The following is a 17,728-nucleotide window of genomic DNA, read 5'->3' as shown; positions in this document are numbered from 1 at the left end:
AAGGCTCTGTCATGTTCTTAATGGGTGACCTAAACAAAGTGGATGATGATGTCTGTCATTTACAGTTGGCTGTGAAAGTCAAACAAGATAATTTATTTAAGGCATTTGCACAATTGTCTGGTACATAGAAATTATTTAATAAATGGTGACTATTGCCACTGTCATCCTTCCTATAGTATCTATACTGGGAATGATGGTGTAAGCCATAAGGTTCATTCCCATTGATTCCCTATTTTCTAGGTTGCTATCAAATAATGAAGATATTTATGTGGCAGGAAGGTTGGTGCCAATATTCCCTTAGGGATTTCTCCACGCTATTGCCTGTGGTTGGGATCATTAAGACACAATTTTCTTTTCTAACTGGTAGATAATATTTCCTTCCAGAAATGTACATCTTTGTTTGGATGTTTTTGAGAAGAAGGAACGCACTAATAAAAAAACTAGGGTGGTCTTTCACTTAATTAACAGAATTAATTATTTTAAGGATTACTTTAAAAACACATGTGTTTTTGAGTCGCTAAGTAAATAATTCTGTTCTGATTTAAACTGCAAATCATTGTCTTGTGCTACTTGCTGTCTAAACTGAAACAAATAAGAAAAATTTAATTTAGGATGTATAACAGGTTGAATAATGGCCACACAAAGATATCGAGTCCTAATTTATGGAACCTGTAAATTTTACCTTATTCGGAAAGCTGGCCATTGCAGACATCGTTAAAGTTTTTGAGATGAAGATATTACCCTGGATTGTCTGGATAGCATTAAGTGTCATCACAGTATCTTTGTAAGAAGGCAGAGAGAGATTACAGGCAGATACACAGAGGAGAAGACTCACAGATGAGGCAACAATGTGACCAGGGAGGCAGAGATCACAGGGATTCAGCCACAAGGTAAGGACTGTCAATGCCACCAGAAGCTGGAAGAGGCAAATATTAGGTTGCTACAAAAGTAATTGTGGTTTTTGCTACTACTTACTGCCAAAACTGCAATTACTTTTGCACCAACCTAATAACAGAGTCCCTTCTAGCGCCTTTAAGAGGGAGCATGGCTCTGCTGATACCTTGATTTCAGACTTCTGGCTTTCAGAACTGTAAGAGAATACATTTCTGTTGTTTTAAGCCACCGAGTTTGTGGGAATTTGTTCCAGTGGACTCAAGAAACTAATACAGGATGTCAGAGCAAAATGAGCATGTAGGGATCAAACACATTTAAACAGGAACAGTCTAAAATTCTTCAGCACTTCTCAGAGATGAGTGAGGTAGAATAACAAATTTCAGACTTTGATGTTGAATGAACTAGGTCAAAATTGTGTGTGTTCCACCACTTACTGCTATGCAATTTTGAATAACTCATCAGAAACATTCACAGAGCACCTCTCTCTCTGAATGGTGGGTCTGGAGGCAGGATGACCATTTGCAAACTTTGCAAGATCTCAGGTGAGGAAAAAGCAGGGATTAATTTAGGGCAGTGGGACTGGGGATGAAGAGGAAGGCAGAGATCATTATTAGAAAAACAGCTGGCACTGCACAAATTAAAACTCTAATGAGATACTACCCTACTCCTGAAAGAATGGCCATAATTAAAAAATCAAAAAATAATAGATGTTGACATGGATGTGGTGAAAAGTGAACTCTTTTACACTGCTGGTGGCAATGTCAACTAGTACAACCATTATGGAAGACATTGTGGAGATTTCCTAAAGAACTAAAAGTAGAACTACCATTCAATCTAGCAGTCTCACTACTGGGTATCTACCTAAAGGGGAAAAAAAAAGTCATTATATACAAAAGAGACTGCGATGCATGTTTATAGTAGCACAATTCACAATTGGAAAATATGGAAACAACCTAAATGCCCATCAACCAACGAGTGGATAAAGAAAATGTGGTACATATACACCATGGAATACTAGTCAACCATAAAATGGAATGAAATGAATGGCCTTTGTAGCAACTTGGATGGACTTGGAGGCCATTATTGTAAGTGAAGTAACTCAGGAATTGAAAATCAAATATGATATCTTCTCACTTATAAGTGGGAGCTAAGCTACGAGGATGCAAAGGCACAGGAATAATATAATGGGCTTTGGGGACTTGGGGGGAAATGTGGGGAGGGTGAGGGATAAAAGACCACACACTGGGTACAGTGTATACTGCTCGGGTGACGGGTGCACTAAAATCTCAGAAATCACCATGAAAGAACTTAACCATGTAACCAAAACCCATGTTCCCCAAAAGCTACTGAAATAAAAATGAAAAAATTAAAGAAGGAAACCATCTGGAATTTCTTAAACATGCATTCTGAGCCAGATGCATGAGAAGGGTTCTGTGTGCATTACTCATGTATTGCTCATAACAATTCTAGAAAGTAGGTACTCCTACTACTCCAATTTATACATAAGGAAACTGAACACAGAGATGATTAAAAATATTCCCAAAGTGACAATGCAGATAAGAGGCAAAGCCGGATCTAAACTGCGGAACTGAATCTTAACACTGAAACTTGGCAGTAGTGTGCTAATAGACAAGGTTCAGGCAGTGAGTGGTATGCCGAGTGGGGAAGGGAGCATCTAATACAGGCATGTGTGTCTGAAGGGAATTTTAAAACAATAATAAAGCAGACTAGAAGTTACACTGTGTTTTATTATGTATTTATTTATTTACAAGACAGGGTCTGGCTCTGTCACCTAAGCTGGAGTGCAGTGGCACAATCCAAGCTCACGGCAGCCTCGAACGCCTGGGCTCAAGTGATCCTCCTGTCTCAGCCTCCTGAGTAGCTGGGACTCTGGGTGTGCACCGCTATGCCCAGCTAATTTTGTGTGTGTGCGTGTGTATTTTTTGTAGAGAGCAAGTCTTGCTATGTTGCCGAGGCTGGTCTTGAACTCCTGGGTTCAAGTAATCCTCCTGCCTCAGCCTCCCAAAGTGCTGGGATTATAGATGTGAGCCACCACACCCAGCTGACTACGTTTTATTATCACTGTGAGCCAGGGATTCTTAACAAAGTCAGAATTTTAATGCTCCCCTCTGCCTGAGTGGAGGGCTCCCAACATCCCTCTTCCCTTCATATGTCAATGGTACTAGGGATCATTTTGAACTATTCAAAACCATTTAGATGGGCAAAGTGGACACACCTCTGTTCATTGGGTGTGTTGGTCTTTTCCCTAGATGAAAATGGAATTCTCAAGAACACACCTGGGACATCCCCTGGATTATCTCATCTCCTCATGGGCAGTTTGGTATTTTGTTTCTGAGCAATTAGTTTCTCCAGAAGACTCTCATTAGTGGGCAAGAGATTTGCCACGACTCAGACAGAAATAAACGTGCCTATATACAGATAGCGACTTTTCTACCTATGAGCCATAACACACATATTTTGCAGCCTCACTCAACACTACCCTACAAACAAAATCGGGAGACGCAGAAACAAATGTCACCGTCCATGTACAATGGCTTTCAAACAACAATTTCTAGACCCAGTTTCTCCCCAGGCCCCTAGACATAGTGATCTGCTTAATCTCCATTTGAATGCCTAATACACACATCAAATATGAAATGCCCCAAAACCGGTTATAAGTGTCTTACCCTTTTGTCCTGGCATGGAAAGCAATCCGTCCACTCCGACCAGTTGCTCAGCTGGCAGGTAACTGCTGCAGGTGTGGCTGCCCGTCTTACTCTCCTAAAGAAAGGAAAGATCCCTGCATCAATTTTGAGATGCAAAATTTAAGCAAATGAGAAAGCTGTGCACATTTTCCTTCCAGTAAAACACGGTTTGAAAGAAATGAGGAATGAACATTTATTGTACTCCTACTTTATGTAGAAATGCCAACAGAAATGAGAGAGTGTATGGTGCCAGAGGGTTTATATAAATTATCCCTTTAATACCATATCAGTCTCCCATGCATCAAATTATTATAATTTTAGAGAGAAGAATATTAAAGAGGGCTAACAATTTTTGAAGAGCCAAAGTAGCAGAAAGCTCAGTGGTTAAGAATGTGGAGTCTGGGGTAAGAGGATTGGGTTTGAATCTTAACCACCACTTGCTGACTTTGAAAACTTGAGTAAATTACTTAATATCTCTGAACTACAGCTTTCCCCTCTGTAAAACTACGCTAAAAATAACATTACCTAAAAGGGTTATTGAAAGTGTATTGAAATGCTTATGAAAGGTTTACTACAAGATGACTTTCATTATTACATGCTGGGACATTATGTGGATTATCTCATTTAATCCCTATAACAATCCTTGGAGATAAATATTATTAGATCTATTTTATGTACAGTGTAAGAAAGCTGGGATTCCTAAAAGCTAAATAGCCCTGAAGTCATAGCCCAGGAACGACAGAGGCAAAAATGGAACTGGTTGGTTTGATGGCAAAGCCTGTTACCTGCTCCTCATCATGCTACTGCCTCATTTTATGAATCAGCCAACAGACGTGAGAGAGTGTATCTCCAAGCCCACGATCCTTCTCTTACCCCATGCTTCCCCCTCACCAATTAAAAAGCCTACTCAGGGAAAGGGGGACAAGCCACAAGCTTGCCTGGCTTCCACATTAGCCTCTTCCCATAGCATCACTGCTAAAACTTCAAGGCCAGGTTGGCCCACGGGGAAAGTGGGAACATCTTCTGTTAACACTAGAATTACCACAGCCTCTGAGAGCCAGGCAGCCACCGCTGTGAAGAATGGCATGATTATAACCCTCGTGTAGGAACAGAAAGTGTTTCAAATCTCATGCTAATTATGTAATGAATTTGATGAATAATGACACCTAAGTTGAAACTCTGCACAAGGAGCCATGGAATAGTTCAGAAAATTTTGTCTATCTTTAACTCTGGTTCTCCAACTTTTGGTCTCAGGATACCTTTACATTTCTGCAAATTACTAAAGACCTCAAAGAGCTGGTAAGTGGGCTAGATCTACCAATATTCACAGAATTCAAAATTAAAACTGAGAAATTTAAAAAATACTTGTTTATTAACTTATTTAAAATTACAATAACAAACCTATTACATGTTACCATAAATGTACATTTTTTCAAATCCCTTTAATGTCTGGTTTAGAAGAAAGTAGCTAGAATCTTATTTCTGCTTCTTCATCCAATCTGTTGCTATATATTGATTTGATTGAAATCTATGAAGAAAACTCAGCCTCACATGGTTATGTAGTTGAAAAGGGGAGGAGTGTTTTAACAGCCTTTTCCAATAACTGTGGATGCTCTCTTTTGGTATTAAATGAAAACTTGACAAGAGGCAATTTCTTACATGTTAGTGGCATGTGGAACCTGAAAGCATATCAGTGAATTTTTTGTTCTCTGTCACATTAAAATCCATTGGTCTCTACACTTTGAATGGATCTTGTGCCCACATACAATTTTTATAACATCAGGCATTCGAAATTTGGAAAATCATGGTTCACTGAGTATGTGCCTTACAAATATTAATACATTTCACTGTATAATATCTAAACATCAAACTTGTTAATATCACCAGTGATCTCGTCAAGTTCATGGTAGTGGATATGTTTCCAAAATTTTAATTTTCTCATAGAAACTCCAATCTTGTTATTAGTAACAGGTAATGTTATTTGTTTTCCTTGAAATGATAGGGTCTCTGCATTTTTTAATACAATGCATGGCAAATATCTAAGCCCAAATAACCATAGTTTGGCAGTTTTTTCATCAAGAAAAAATGGTGTTCCAGGAAAAAAAGTGGTCTTATTGACTGATGTTTATGTCCCCCAAAAATTTATATGTTGAAACCTAATCCCCAATCCGATGGTATTAGGAGGTGGGACTTTTGGGAGGTGACTAGGTCATGAGGGTGAAGCCCTCATGAATGGAATTAGTGCCCTCATTAAAGAGATCACAGGGACCTCCCACATCCCTTCCACCACGTGAAGACACAGCTAGAAGATGATTACCTGTTAACCAAAAAAGTAGGCCCTCACCAGACACTGAATCTGCCAGCGCCTTGATCTTGGACTTCCCAGTCTCTAGAACTGTGAAGAATAAATGCTTGCTGCTTAAACATCCAGTCTATGGTAATTTGTTACAGTAGTCCAAGTAGTAAGACAAGTGGTTACCTTAACTTACAGCTCAAATAATTGCTTTTCCTCAAGACAATCATCATACTCAGTGCATACTCAGTGATTTCTCTATGCATTCTTCCCATTTTGTTACATAGAATACTTAAGTCACATCTATTCAAGGATTGAGGTTTAATTAAATTAACAATTCTTACTGCTTCTAGAAGGACTTTCTTAAGTAAAACTTAAAACTTAGGAGTTTTGTTTGTTTGTTTGTATGTTCTTTCCTGTGAGTTTAGTGCCACTGCCTTGATTTTGACCAAGGCCCTAGCAGTTTTATCCATTGGTGCCTCTGTACCATCGGTGCAACTGTAAACACAGTAAAAGGGTAAAATAATGTCTTACCATTATTATGAGAACTGTTTTGAACTTACAGGTCCCCTGAGAAGATATTGGGGACTTCCTGGGGTCTGCAGAACACACTTTGAGAAGCTCTAATCTGTAACACGGTGCTAGCAGGCAGAAGCCCTCCCATCCCTTCAAAGAAAACGTCATTGCCCAGCTCACAATCTTCCCCCTACATCAATTCCTGTCCTCATGCTGGGAGACTCATCATCCCTACAAATGAGTCATCCAACTCTCTGGTTGCTCGGTTGCTCCTCTTCCTCATCTGTAATAATCTTCTCTTCTGAACCTTCTCACTCTCTAAAACAACTTCTCCTCCAAGTCATTCATTCATGAATCACCTGTGAATAGCTACTTGGGGGCTCCACAGCCTCTTGTCTTTCTATCTTACAGGCTTAAGGGGATTCCCACTGCACTTCTTCTTGAACCTCATTGGGATCTCCATTATCTCGACATCTAAGCTTCCTCCCTTTCAATAAGAACTCCTCTTATCTTTATTTACCTTTATAACCAGTTTTGATTCCATGATTCATCACTTTAAAATCTTACCTATATTCTAAACACCTAGACTCCACTGTTCCCTCGATCACACCTAACTGTAAATCCCAACCTTGAATGAATCCGATTATCTACCTCTTTACTTTGGTTAATTCCTATGTATCTTTCATTCTCATCATAAACATCAATTCCTTAGGGAAATATTTCCTGATATCCAGACTGGTTGAAAACCTCCTTCATATGATTTGGTCAATCTCTGCACATTTTCTCAATATTTAATTATCAAACTTGTAATATTTGTAAAATTTATTTTTTCTCTACCAGATTCTAGGCTCTATGAATGCAGAAACTGTCTATATTTGCTACAGAGTTCCCAGCACCTGTCATGGGCCAGGGCCACGGAAAGTGCTCAGTAAATATTTACAAAAGGAAAAAAAGAAGGAAGGGAAAGAGGGAGGGAAAAAAGGAAGGAAGGAAGGAAGGAAAGAAGGAAGGAAGGGAAGGAGGGATAGAAGGGACTGAGATAGGGAGGGAAGAGAAAGAATAAAACCAATTTCTGGGATATAGACAGTGACATTGTTGAGATATTTATTTGAACCTGATTCTTATAATCTAAATTAAATTAGATCCTGGTATCTCGACATTCAAATGGCTCAGGGTTTGTTACACACGTCATTTTTCTAATAGACTGTTCTAATAATAAAAGTTTGAAGTGTGGGAACATGGATAATCGGAAGGAGAGAGAGAAGGTATAGGGAGAAGGTTTGGGAACAGGAAAGGACTCCAGCATTATTTCTGCATCTCACTACAGAATTGTCAAGATAATGTCACTGTAAGCCCATAGAGACTGCATTATGTGTCAAACCGGAGGGAAACAGTACTAATGGATGGAAGCAAAAGCCTAGACAGAGCAGTGGTGTATTGCTGTAGTTTCAAAAGCCTTGTGACACGATGTCTAGACGGAGGCATACATGCTAATGCTATCACGGAGGCCAGAGTACAGAAAGTACACCAGGACCATTCATTAAAGTTGTTACAGGGCTCCAACCTTTTAGCCAATACCAATGTGACCAACATTTTATTATTCCAATAATTTTTTCAATGTAGTTCCTTTTTTGATCATTATAAAAGTAATACACTCTCATTACAGAGAACATGGGAAAGATTATAAATGAAAAGAATTGTCCCAAATTTTACTATCATGAATATTTAGTTATATTTTCTTCTGTTTATTTTCATAACACATTGAGGTCATACTGAGTATTACATTTTATATCCTGATTCTTCCACTTAATAATAGAGCAGAAACCTAAACTATTTATGGTAATACACATTGTTCCACTCCCCTTACATTAAACAATTGGATTATTGAGTCCCCAGTTTTTCAGTATTCAAGTTATTTGTTGAAGATATATCCTGTAGAGTGGGATGACTGCATTGAAGGGATTTTAGAACTTATGGCACATATTGCCAAATGGCTTTCCAAAAGAACTGTATAAATTGTTTAATTACTTAAGGAGCCATTCATAATTCTGTGGCCTAATAAATCTTGGAAAATATTTTTAAGGCATCTCTCAGCTGGCAAAAGTCTATTCAATCAGTAAGACATTTAATATGGAGCACAGGGACTTAGGAGTCTTTGCTTCTCATCTTCAGTTTGCCTCTCACCTGCTGGGCTACCATGAGCAAGCTGCTTTAATTGACTTTAAGTTTTTTAATCTGTGGAATGAGCACAATTCTATATGGTGCTATTGCAGCGTTTCTCAAAGAGTACCCTGCAGAGTACAGTTCCTGAGATATGCACAGGGGTCGGGGAGGAAGAGGAGAAAAGTTCCATGGTCAAATACATTTGGATGAACTGCATACACCATATCATTCTTGGAGATTTAAAATGCCCAATAACATATTAAAAGCTCAGAGAGTTTCTGCATTTTAATTTGCTTACCCTGGCATTTCCCAAATTTTGTGAGGAAACACAGGCCATTTCTTTTTTTATGCATCATCTGTAAGACTATGTAACACAGTTGAAACACTGATGTAAAAGAAAGAGGTTTAGAGTTCAGCAAATAGGTATTTGAATCTGATTTCTGCTACTTACTGAATTTCAATTTTCTTATAGCTATGAAACAGGGAAAATTGTTTGCAAGACTATTTTGAATATGGGATGAGATCATGTATGTAAAATCTCAAGCACAAGCCTGGCATACATGTTAGCGTCACCGTAACCTTGTCAACCTCACACATGCTCATCAAACCTCTCCGTCTTCATCAAAAATGTATTGAATGTACTCGGATAGGGCTGTGGACAAGTGACATGCTTCCCATCTGCCTTTTAAAATAGAGCAGCTTATTGCGCAAAGGGTCTAAAACCTAGAGTTGAATAAGCAACGTGCAAGTTAAATACTTGACCCAGAATGTGGCCACTTCAGCAACTTAGAAAAGAAAATAATTAATTAGCTACCAATCCTAGGCTAGAAGGTCAGAAAGCCCAACCCTGATGATTACCAGGGGGTTGTCCTAATAAATTGGCTCAGCTTGTATTAAAATCTGATTATCACTAATCATATAATCTTGAGCCAGTCCCATCCAGTTACATGGAGATTCCATCATACAATAGAGGTATTTTAGATTTAACTTTGAAAGCACTCAGTCTTCAGCAACCTCCATGTTGCTAAGTCCAGTAGAAAGTTGTCTGGTTTTGTTTTACTTGCCCTCTGCTATGGTTTATTTGTCCCCACTCATGTTGATTGCATGAGTGTAATAAGTAGGGGGGAAAAAACAAAACTCATATTGAAACTTGATTCCCGATGTGGCAGTGTTGGGCCTGGTGGGAGGTGTTTGGGTCCTGAGACAGATCCCTCAGGAAAGGCTTAGTGCTGCTTTTGCAGTAGTGAGTGGGTTCTCCTGGCTAGACAGACTCATTCTCGCTGGTTCCCATGGAAATTAGTTGTTATAAAGCAAGGTTCCTCCTCCTGTTTGGTCCCCTTCAAATGTGCCCACTTCCTTTTTTACCTTCTCTGCCATGTTTTGACACAGCACAAAAGTCCTCACCAGGATGTTCCTATTTTCTTTATAGAACTTAAAGTATATAAAATATTTGCATACACTTTTCTAGAACAGAAGCTTCATGAGAGCTGAAAGCAAGGACTTTGTCTTTCTCATTTATATCCCCAGGGCCCAGAACAGTGCCTGGCATATATTGGGTGCTCAATAAAACAAAATAAGCATGTATATGTCAATTAAAAAAGGAAAAGCTCTCACCAGAAGCCAAGCAGATGCTGGCACCATGCTTCTTGTACAGCTTGCCCAACCATGAGCCAAATAGATCTCTTTCCTTTATAAACTACACAGCTTCAGGTATTCCTTTATAACAACACAAAACTGACTAACACACAGTCTGTTAACCACTTTTTTCTTCATGAGAACTTTCATCTCTTGGACATCTTCAGCATAATTCCTCCTCACTCTCTTCCTACCTCTGGCCAGTTCTCCTCCAAAAACTGGAATTCTTCAAGGTGCAGTCTGGTCTTTCTTCTTTTTCTCTTTCTGCTTTTCTCACCCTTAAGAAGGTAAGATCCATGTCCTTGGCTTCATACACGATCTGTGCAAATGTTTCTACATTTAGGCCTTCAACTTAGACTAGTCCTCTGTAATCCTGTTTTGTTTATCCAACTTCTCCATTTGATATGTCTATCAAATGCCTCTTAGACACGGCAAACTTAATGGTTCCACATCTAAACTATTCATTTTCTCTTTTAAGCAGTTCCTTGTTATGCCCTCCTGTGGGCCAAGACCTTCTTCTACTTTACCTTTCTCCAATCCATTCTCTGCACAGCAATGAAGATAATTTTTTCAAATGAGAAATAAGATAATATCCTTCCTTTATAAGACTCTCAGTGATTTTTGTTTTGTGTGTGTGTTTTACTACACATAGACTCAAATCCAAATTTCTCATTGTGGTGCCTAAGGTCCTCTGGGATCTGGCCTCTGTCCAATTTTTTGACTTCTTCTTAAGGCATTTCTCTGCTTTCATGCTACTCTCATTCTTCAGTCCTCAAACGTGACAAGCCACTTCCAATCACAGAGTCTTAGCACAGGTGATCCCTCCGCTTTACCCTGCTCTTTACCTAGCTTCTCCCTACCGCCCTTCACATCTCAGTTTAAATGCCACCTCCACAGAAAATTTCCTCAATCAGCCTGTCTTTAGATTGCTCTGATATCCTCTAACAAAGGGCCCATTTATTTCCTTTGCAGTATTTATCACAATGTAAAAGAAAAATTTTTTTTTTTTCTTTTGAGACAGAGTCTTGCTCTGTTGCTTACATCAGAGTGCAGTGGCACAATCTTGGCTCACTGCAGCCTCCGGCTCCCAGTTTCAAGCGATTCTCATGCCTCAGTGTCTCAAGTAGCTGAGACTACAGGCATGTACCACCATGCCCAGCTAATTTTATGTATTTTTAGTAGAGACCGGGTTTCACCGTATTGGTCAGGATGGTCTCGAACCCCTGAGCTCAAGTGATCTGCCTGCCTTGTCCTCCCAAAGTGCTAGGATTACAGGTGTGAGCCACCACGCCCACAATTTTTAAGATAATATTTTTGGTTACATATTTATTGAGTCCATCGCTACGCTATAAATTCCATGAGTGTTGAAACATTATCTGTTCAGTTTATTACCTAACACCTAGCATATCTGTAATATTTATTTATTGAATGAATGAATAAATAAATCCAAAAAAGTATTCACTGTGTGCTAGATGCACATAGAATTCCATACAGAACTTTAAGTTCCAAGCATGTACTGGGCTCTCCTGCAGTATTTGCAGAACGCTATTTCCTCCACAGAATGCTAATCATATCTCATTCATCTGGCCGAACCTTTCCACTTCAGTTCATTCTCTCCAGATAGCTTTCCTTAGCCTGCCTGTCCTATGCTAACATAGTGCCATATACGTAGAGCTTCTAACACTTTATTCCTACTCCTAGACTGCAAGCTCTAGAAGACTGAGATCATGACTGTATTGCTCACCATTGTACCCTAGTGCTGAGCACAGTATCTCGAATATATTATCTCATATAATCTTAAGTTATTCATTAACATTTCACAAGAACCCTGTGGGGGTAGGAAGTACTATTTCCGTTTTATAGATGAGTAAAACGATTCATAAGAAGTTGAAATAACTGGCTTAAGGTTCTGTAGGTAGAAAGTGGCAAGGCCAGAATTCAAACCAACAAAGACTCCAAAGCCTATGTATTTTTTAAGCATTCCAAGATGTATTCTGAAGGATTTCTGACAAAAGAGAAACAGGGTAATAAAAATAATTTTCTAAAGGCTTACCATGTACCAGGTTCTGTTATAAGTACTTTACATAAACTTACTCAAGTCCTGACAAAAACTCTATGAAATATGTATTAGCTCCATTTCATAGATGAAAAAAAAAAAATGAAGCCTAGGAAGTTTAAGCAACTGGCCCAAGTTCCATAGCCACTACGTGGTGATGCCAGGACTTAATCCCAGATTGATTATACTTTATAGACCAGACCCAATGCCACCTGAAGTATTGCTAAAGATTAGTTACCCTAAATAAAAGTCTCCATATTACATGATTCACTTTTGAGTCACATCCACTACTCCAATTGTTTTTATTAATTAAAAATTCATGTTTCCTGAATACACATCAATTTTCAGTCGTCTGGACTACTATTAAAAATATTCACATGGCCTTGGCCAAAGATGCTTTGGTAAATATACTCTGATGTCCACAAAAGCAATAAAATAAAAAGGGACATCATGATTGAAACTTCTTTAGGGTCAACTGCCTATAGGTCCACTTAACAAAAAGAAACAGCTTTAGATGCTTAGATAGTTGTCCTTTGTGTTTGGGATCCTCAGTCACGTTTTTAAAATTCCCCTAAGGAATTCTGCTTTTCATCAATGGAAAAGTTGGGTTGAAAATGTTGGCCTTCCACTGATGGATAATAAAAACAACACTCTTAGAAGAATGTAATAAGGGTTAAATTGGCCAGTATTCGTAAATGCCTATCAGAGTTATCTTGTTATTGAATAATCCTCTTCTTTCTCTAGGGTTCAGTTTCTTGCTCTGTAACATGAGTGGATTAAGTTAGATACTAAATCCTTCCTAATTCTAAAGACCAACAAAATAGAAATAATGGAACTAGCATACAAGAACTTTGAAAGAGTTATTGTAAATATGCTCTATTATTTGAGGAGAATTAAGAAGCTAATGAGAAGGGTAGTAGAAGATATTAAAAGATACCAAATGAGACATTTAAAACTGAAAATTATATTAACTCAAATTTAAAATTCACTGGATAGGCTTAACAGCAGATTAAACATTGCAGAACAAAAAATTAATAAATATGTAGTTATAGAAACCAAAATGAAACAGAAAATAAACCGCCAACAACAAAAAAAGGAAAGAGTATCAGTGACCTGAGGGACTTTATCCAGCAGGCTAGCATCTCTGTAATTGGACTATCAGAAAGAGAGATGAGAATGTATGGGGCAGAAAACATATATGAATGAATCATTGCAAAAATTTTCAAATTTGATGAAAACTATAAACCCACAAAACCATATCACCTTGGAATTAGAAAAATATAAATCTAAAAGATGGCCCCCAAAAAAGAAGAAAATAGAAACAAAGAAGACATGGGACAAATAGAAAACAAATAGTAAAATGGCGAACTCAAGCCCAAGTTTATCAATAATTATATTTGAGGTAAATGGTCTAATTACTATAACTAAAAGACAGAGGTTGTGAGACTAGCTAAAGCAAGCCTCATCTATGTATGTTCACATGAATTATATTTTTAAATATAGTCATATAAGTTAAAATAAAATAATAGGAAAAGATTTGCCATGCACATACAGATCATAAGAAAGCAAGGATAACTATATGTATTAATGATAAATGAAATAGGTTGTAGAACAAGGACCATTGTCCTTGGGATAATGGAAGCCTTTAATGATAATAAGGGGGTAAATTATCAAGCAGTCAGAATAATTCTAGATGTGTGTGTGTGTGTATTTAATAACATAGCTTTAAAATACATGGAGCTAAAACTGATAGAACTGTAAGTAGGCAAATCCACAAATACAGTTGGAGATTGCAACATTCTTTTCTCAGTAATCAATAGAACAAGATGAAAACTTGAGTGACATTAACAACCAGCTTGACTTAATTGACTTGGAACTACACTGAACAACAGAATAATGCACTTTTTTGAGCGTATGGAATATTCACTAAGGTTGGCCACACTCTTAGTAAAAACCAAATCCCAATACATTAAAAGAATTGCAATTAAAACTTCTAGGCAAATTAAAAACTTGAAAACTTCTAAGCAACATACATACTGAAAGGTGTTATTTGTATAAAACATGTAATAGAGATCCACTGATTTTGAGGCTGAAGATTATAACTTCCTTCCATCACCATTGTTTTAAAATTTTTTTTTCAAATAACATACTTTTAATTAAGATTTTATAATGAGCAAACGTTAAACATGGACTTATAAAATAAATGTGTGCCATTAAAATGTAAATCTATATATTATCTGTTTTCAATGTTAGAGTTCATGTGAAATTTTATTTTGCAGGGGAAAAGAGTGCTATTACTTAAAAATAAAGTTTAAAATCTCTGACTGATCAGAAAGATCCATGCCAACTGGTATATTATAAATTTGTTCTGTCTGATTATTGTCAACCATCAAGGGAATGAAAATACCAAAAAATAACAATAACAATCACACAAAGCACTGGTGACAGCTTTCACTGAACACTTGCTAGGTAATAGGTAATAGGTATTGATCTAAGTACTTTCATGCATTTAATTTTTGTTCTTTCTTTCCTCCCATTTTACAGGTAAGGAAAATGAAGCTTCGAAAAATTAAATAACTTTCCTGAGATCAGACAGCTAGTAAATGTCAGTGCCAGAATTTGAACCTAATAAAATCTTTTCACCATGTAGCTTTTCACTTTCAAAGTCAGTGTCAGACACACTGGTATTAGATACAAAGACCTCATGATTTCCTTCTTCAGCACTTTGTAAAGTATTTAATTGGTTCTATTTTGCCTTGACTTGAAATTTGCCTCTTCACTGGTCTGTCTTGTTTGATAAGTTCATCAAACATCAAGACTCTTTGTTCATTTTCAAAAAGGATTACAATGATAAGCTTTTATAATTAAGAATATCTCGGCGGAGATTTCCTTTACCACAGTTCTCTTGCTTTATCTTCTAATTATTAGAGATGAATTTTCTGATTTCAAAATTGTATTTCCTTTAAATACAAGTTACAGATTAACTGCTTTTAAAAATGCTTTCCTCCCTTCTGAACTGTTACTTAAAGGAACTCTCACTTGCTCTAGCATTTAAAAGCACTAATGATTCAAAATTGCGTCATCTATCAAGAATTATAATTAAATAATTCTGTTTAACATCTTTAATGTTTGGGAGAAAGGGATTGCTTTAAAGCTATCCCAAAGGTGAAATAAAGGACTGCTTAGGCTCCACAAAATACTTAATATTAAGATACAAAAAAAAAAAAAAAAAAAACAACTCATGAAGCTAGGTTGGAAATCTCAAGAAAATAGAATGGGTAAAATGCAATGTACATATGAAACTATATCACCTCCCTCTATTATCCCATAGCAAAAGATAAAGTCAGTTTTAGAATCAAATGACCCAGCATCTCTATAGTCCTTTGCCTCCCCCAAGGTGATTTTGAACACATTATCTAATTTTATCCTCCCCCAAAACTATGAGACAGGTACTCTTATGATGCTCTTTTACAGATAAGAAAGTAGGGGTTAAGTTAACTGTTCAGCACCACTCAGGAGAACTATCATTTATTAAGTGTCTACTATAAGCTGACTACATTTTATATTCAGGATCTTATTTTATCTACATTAACTCTTATAGAAGAGGTATTATTATTCTCATTTTACAGCTAGGGAAACTAAGGATCAAACAGATTAAATGATTTACCCTGAATTACTCAGCTTCTAAGCATTAGAGCTGTGATTTACACGTAGGCCAATTTAGCACGGTCTTTTCACTGTCCCATCCTCCTCCACGGGAGTAGCAATAACATGAAAAGAGGTTATTTTCCATTCCAACACAGCCTCTGCTGCAAACATAAAAGTGTCTTAGTTCCCCAGCAGGCGATTCCTATGTGCAAGTTTTGCAGAGACATATGGCCCACTTACTGGTTCACCTTCTCCTGTGCAGTTACCCCAGGCTGACAAGTCATCAAAGACAAGATGAAGAAAACAACAGCAAACATCTCAGCCAGAAGCCACCGCGCTATATTACCTTGAAGGAATAAAGCTATCTATTCAGGAAATTGGAGTAAAAGATGTCTACAGGCTGGGACCTGTAAGATCTATCTGATGTTAGAAACTCACCCAATACACACAAATTCGCACGGAACTCAATTGATTCTCTTTCAAATGTGGTTAAATAGTAACCAGAGTATTGATTACCTAAATACTCTAAAAATGTTCCAGACACCAAAGGTCACTGCCCTTTAGACCTTTTGAAAAACAATATCCATGTGGTTAAGGAAAAGAAGATATTTAACCAACAACAGCTTAGCAAAGAGGTCTTATTTTCAAACAGAGACAAAAACCAAACCACGATGCAGTTCTAGAATTCCTGGTCTTTTCCGGTATCTCTTGGAACTTCTGAGGGCAGATCAATCTATTTCACAAGACTGAAACAAGGCTAATATTGTCATATCAACTCAGACATAAAGCACTCAGAAAAATGTAGGAAATGCCAACAGTTACATGAAAGTTCTACTATATATTGCCAAACATCTAAATCCTGAAATATATGTGTAATTCAATGGACTTTCCACTTTTCATACAGACACTGGCTATCATCAAGATCCAGCATATCTGTTTCTTGAGGGGGCCAGATGTCTTAAATAGACATCTCCAGAAGCACTCTCTAGAATTATAATGTCAAATGTCAATAGAACCACACAACTGGGCTAATGGTACCATACCTGCATATAATTTCTTACTCTCCAACACATAAATTAAATTAAATTAAATTAAATTAAGAGTTGGGGTGTCCTTTGTAGGGACATGGATGCAGCTGGAAACCATCATTCTCAGCAAACTATCGCAAGAACAGAAAATCAAACACCACATGTTCTCACTCATAGGTGGGAACTGAACAATGAGATCACTTGGACACAGGAAGGGGAATATCACACACCGGGTCCTATTGTGGGGAGGGTGGAGAGGGATAGCATTAGGAGATATACTTAATGTAAATGATGAGTTAATTGGTGCAGCACAGCAACATGGCACATGTATACATATGTAACAAACCTGCACGTTGTGCACATGTACCCTAGAACTTAAAATATAATAATAATAAAAAAATAAAAAAATAAAACTGCCAAGTCTGACATTTTGAAAACAAAAAACAAACAAACAATAAAAAAAATTAATAAAGATGGATGGATAGATAGGTAGGTAAATAGATGATGGATAGATACACAGACAATAATTGAAGGCCTACTATGTGGCAGGCATTTCATATGTCTTATTTAATTTTCATAGCAGGGATATGAGATAGAAATTATGAATTCCATTTAGATGGAATTAATGAAGACGAAGAAATGGAGGCCCAGAGAAAGTAACTAACTTGCCGAAAGCTGTACAGCTATCTCAATATCCTTGGGAATATTTAGATTCTCTCATTAGCAGGACTGTCCAGTAGTATCATTACTGATCTCAAAGTTAGGAGAAATTTTAATGAATGACTAGTAT

At 37.3% G+C, this 17,728-nt stretch overlaps 1 protein-coding gene across 1 annotated transcript in view; it reads right to left on the bottom strand.

Moving 5' to 3' along the window:
- C8A (complement C8 alpha chain) overlaps positions 1–16,364 on the bottom strand; it is a 63,474-nt gene extending 47,110 nt beyond the window's left edge. Inside the window, exons 1-2 of the mRNA XM_003891953.4 lie at positions 16,151–16,364; positions 3,582–3,675 (exon numbers count right to left, since the gene is read on the bottom strand). Coding sequence (XP_003892002.1) covers positions 3,582–3,675; positions 16,151–16,227 — 171 coding nt within the window. The 5' untranslated portion in view covers positions 16,228–16,364. The remainder of the gene's footprint in view (positions 1–3,581; positions 3,676–16,150) is intronic.
- Positions 16,365–17,728: the final 1,364 nt, after the last annotated feature.

The sequence above is a fragment of the Papio anubis genome, chromosome 1, assembly GCF_008728515.1.
Source record: "Papio anubis isolate 15944 chromosome 1, Panubis1.0, whole genome shotgun sequence".
In the NCBI taxonomy this organism is placed as follows: domain Eukaryota; kingdom Metazoa; phylum Chordata; class Mammalia; order Primates; family Cercopithecidae; genus Papio; species Papio anubis.
The sequence above is the reverse complement of the archived record's forward strand: the minus strand, read 5'-3'. Positions and strand labels throughout refer to the sequence as shown.